Source organism: Pinus tabuliformis, chromosome 1_1 (genome assembly GCF_031772625.1).
Source record: "Pinus tabuliformis cultivar Carrire ecotype Pingquan chromosome 1_1, CPIR1, whole genome shotgun sequence".
Classification (NCBI taxonomy): domain Eukaryota; kingdom Viridiplantae; phylum Streptophyta; class Pinopsida; order Pinales; family Pinaceae; genus Pinus; species Pinus tabuliformis.
Window position 1 is genome coordinate 638,590,647 of NC_142297.1, and position 4,390 is coordinate 638,595,036.

Genomic DNA, 4,390 nt, shown 5'->3' on the forward strand with positions numbered 1-4,390 from the left:
GCTGATTTCCATACACTTCTCAGATAATTGCTTTAGAATTCACGAACCATTCCCATCATTTACTTGTTTTTGTATCTACTTCAGCCCATCTCAATGTGTATACACAACATACTATTTTGTTTAAATGTGGTAGGTGTTCTGCTTCAATGGGAGCTCATTCTAGGAAATTTTGAATCTCGAGACTAGAGAACTACCATATTATCCCAGTTGAAAACACCAAATGGAAAGATCACACGTATTTGCCAAAATCCAATCTCTTTATGAGAAAGGAAACTCCTTTTAGACAATTCCTTTAGCTAAGTTGTTGAAGTCACTAGAAACTTGCACCCAATCTGATAACTTGCACAATTGCATCATTTTTCCCAATCTGATAACTTGCACAATTGCATCATTTTTCCTTTTGATTAGGGAATATCCCCTCATTTAATCATTTTTCTTAAACTCAAATTATGTTTTCCGAAATTAGTAAGTACACTTGAGCTTGAAGCTCTTGAAAACTTACAAAACGCTATCATTATTGATAAATGAGTTACTTGCATCAATTCATGATTTCATATGTAGGGTTTTTTTTATTGTTTTTAACTGGAATGAATTTCTTAATGGTTTTTTTGTCATGGTTTCAACCCATTCCTATTACAACAACGTGGTTATTTTATTAATGAAAATTTCCATGAAATTTGTTAATCCATTTTTCTAAATTTCTCAATCTCTCTTACTTACACTAAATACCTAGGGATGTTAACTACACATTCATGCCTACCTGGTTCTCTCTTGCTTTATGCTTGTCGACTTTTCATTTTAAACACCAAACAATAGAGATGGCCCCTAGTTTCAATACTTACCCGAATGAGATGGACCCTACGGGGTTGTATGTACAGAACCATAGCTACATAACAGGTACCCTAACGGAACCACAATTCATACAACACCCCACGTAAAACACTGCACATAGCAGACTCACACAATAAGAAGCAATAGTCAGAGCCAGTTGTCGACCATTGATAGACAGTACCGATTGCCAATCATTGTGGAAAGTTGATAGAAAAACATTGCAAGACTCATTAGACTACTTCCAAGTTTTTATTTTTTTATCAATTTTTGTTGAGTAGTTAAGGTAAATTTAAAATAAATGTCAAATTATAGGTGGTTGGTGGTTTATTAGATTGTGTGAATAATCAATGTCTTCAACCATGTAGAGGTTTCTTCACCATGTAAACTGTTACATTGGTTGTTGCAACTGTCAATATAAAGAGATGATAAATACAAGTTGTAATACAGATTAAAATTTTTCCCACTAAGAGATGTAAACCTTGTATTGTTGAGGGGGCAATGCAAAATGCTAAAATAGTTTGTTGCTAGTGTCAGTGCAATTCAAAATGTTTCTTTACAATTTCAAGGATGATGTTCTCAGATGAAACATTGGAGATATTGAACATCATCATCATCAATTGCACTGCGCTAGAGTTTCAAATCAACGTTGCAGATTTTACACCAAAAGTTATGAATATTTGCGTGTTGATGTCTCGCTCATTTTCATCTAATATGTGATTATGTCTGAAACTTGTGGAGTTGTGATGAAAATTTAGATTTGGAAAGGTATCCATTATATTGTTCATGAATTAATATTATTTTATTTAGTTTGTCTCATCTAGTACTTGTATTTTTTCAAAATCTATCAAATATTTGCTATTGGAACTTGAAAAACCAGCTTTAAATATTAAGAGACAATCTATGTTAGACAAGTTATGAAATTTGTCAATTTAACATAACGTAAGTGATTTCTCTTTATCTTCTAGCTTTAAATAACATTTTATTTACTATTTTTATTATTTTTAATGATTTTTGTATGTTACTAGTCTTCTTGAATTTATACCTTTAGATGTTTCTTTTACATTATCTGATATAAGCATTAAATATATATTAATAGATTTAAAATGGTTTTATTTTATTTATTTTTAAATATTGATATGTATAATTGTTTATTATTTATTTAATTTAAAATCAAATTTATTTATATTTTTTAATACAACATTTGTTAGTGATGACTTCTCCTAATAAAACAGTATAAAGCACTTTTTTACTTTAAATCAAACATAAAAATCCCAAAACCGGACTTTAAAAAACAAAGGAAAACAATTAGTAGTTCTTTAATAAGGCGGAGGAATTGCCTGGATGACCGAAAGTGACAAAACATCTAGGACACCTAAAAATTTGAAGTTTAACAACTATAACTTAGATTTACTAAAATCCTTGCCAGATTTTCTTTAAATATAACTGGTATTTCCATAACTTTCCAGACAATTCTTCCAGCTAGTTAGACTAAGGCAAACAGTTATCGTCCTCGATGCGATGCTCTTCCTTCCCGACAGTCCCTTGGGCCTTATCGACTGATGGCCATTGTCGATGGAGAAAGGAAGGCTACCAGCAGGAGGGATGGAATTTGATGGAAAATTATTCGTCACATGATGATTTGGCGATTTGCGGGTCATAGTTTTTGAAATTGTCAAGATAGGTAGGTATGACGTTGAAAACCACTTAATTTTAAATACGGATGGGAGCTATTGGCTGGGCCAGCATGATACAACCTCTCCCTAAATTGACCAATTCTGTGCAACCTCCGGGTACAACTGTTGGTTCCATGACGCCCTAATCAATGCAGAAGAACTCGGCAGCCGGGCTAGTCCCACTCAAGTAGGTTGTCCTGGAATTTCCTCAGTTGGAAGCTTTTAACCTTTTCAAAATGCACGCAACCCGCTCCATTGCTCCACGTAAGAAAGCCATCTCCGTCACATTATTTACTGCAAACTAGTGATTGTACCAAAAACCGAATAACTAGCACGTCCGCGTCCGTCTATGTGATTGGACAAAAAACCGAATGACCGGCACGTTGCACGTCTCGTGGGATAAGGGTACTTCTGAAACGTTTTTTATGTCATCAATTTTGTTGAAAATTTGTGGAAAACTAGAGTTTTTATGTTTGGATAGAAATTATGTCGAAAAGTAGAATCATATTTTAATGTTGTTTAAGGAAATTTGATTAAACGCAAACGTTTTGACTAAACAGAAAACGAAACATTAAATGATTAAAATATTGGCTAACTAGGAAGGCCACTCAATAAAAAGAGGGCAAGGTGCGTGCCCTATGTACGATGTGGACTGAGCCGGTGTCTTCTCTATTGATATGCTACGTTTTATCTCAAATTAACCGTTTCTACACTTGTAGTTTTACCTAATCCCTTCTATATATGGATTGTTCTCTATGAGGTTTCCATATGGTTTGCCTCTGCAGTTTACTTGGGCATGGCTGCTGCAGCAACGAGAAGGGTTTTCACACTCTGAGATTTCGTTATTCTCCACTCTAGATATCAGTGTTTGTTTCATAGGTCTGTGATTGAACCATGGCTTCCTGCAAGAGACCGAAACGGTTGTTAGAATTAGAATTACATGCATCTGGTCAACAAGAGCCCACAGATCGAGTAGATCCCAAACGCCAGCGGACGGGATTGGGTTGTGGTGCGGACGATTTCGAGGAATTTGTGGCTTTGTTGGATAGGATTCAATATATGAAAATCAAGCAAGCGGACTTGGGTGATTTCGATGTTAAATCCATGGCAGCTCAAGATTTCGATGTTAAAGTTATCAAAACTAAATCGCCATGGATACCCTCGTTCGAAATGGAAGACTTCTGTATCTCTGCAGCGAAGGATACAACATACCCTCAAACAGATATATGCAGTCCTCCTGGGAACGAGAATCCTAGCAGTTCCGAGGACAAGGGAAAGCAAAGCATTCAACCTGCTAACCATCTCGAAACGACGACTTCTTTTTCAAGAACTGCATATGATAACCGCCCCGCTGAAAGTTTTGATCTGAACGTAGAGGCCTCGTGAGAACATTATACCATCTGATCTGAAGGGTTTTAACTTTTAAACATTTACTTGCAGTTCTTCAGTGGAGTCTGTACAGCTGCACGACTACTATGTACGCTGATAAGGATGTTGTATATGTACAACTTGTCCATTTCAGGCTTCAACTATTAAGGTGGTTTGATTTGATATAACTAGGACTTCAAAAAAGATGTTTGGCCCATCCCAACGGGCCCGATGTATCATGATTTACTTAAAAGACAATGTTTGGCCCATATAATTTTTGTATTAAATGGACTTTGTATGTGGGAAACTGACATACTCAAAGTTCAATACATTTTATAAGGCAGTAGTCTAATTAGCTGGAAGAATTGTTTGGAAAGTTATAAAAATTCTAGTTATAGTTAGAGAAAATTGGGCAAGGATTTTTGTAACTCTAAGATATAGTTGTTAAAATCCAAAATTTTAGGTGTCTTAGAAGTTTTTGATAGTGCTGAATCCATTTCCACCATAAAAATATGATT

General features: G+C 35.1%; 1 protein-coding gene across 1 annotated transcript; it reads left to right on the forward strand.

The window, feature by feature from the left end:
• Positions 1 to 3,275: 3,275 nt before the first annotated feature.
• On the forward strand, positions 3,276 to 4,146 carry LOC149214941 (uncharacterized). Its single transcript, XM_089391014.1, has one exon. It carries the CDS (start codon positions 3,399 to 3,401, stop codon positions 3,888 to 3,890), a length of 492 nt encoding a protein of 163 aa, XP_089247140.1. The 5' UTR covers positions 3,276 to 3,398; the 3' UTR covers positions 3,891 to 4,146.
• Positions 4,147 to 4,390: the final 244 nt, after the last annotated feature.

What these genes read in the sequence shown, in the direction of transcription:
- LOC149214941 (XM_089391014.1), top strand. Translation starts at nt 3,399, where the DNA reads ATGGCTTCCTGCAAGAGACCGAAACGGTTGTTAGAATTAGAATTACAT.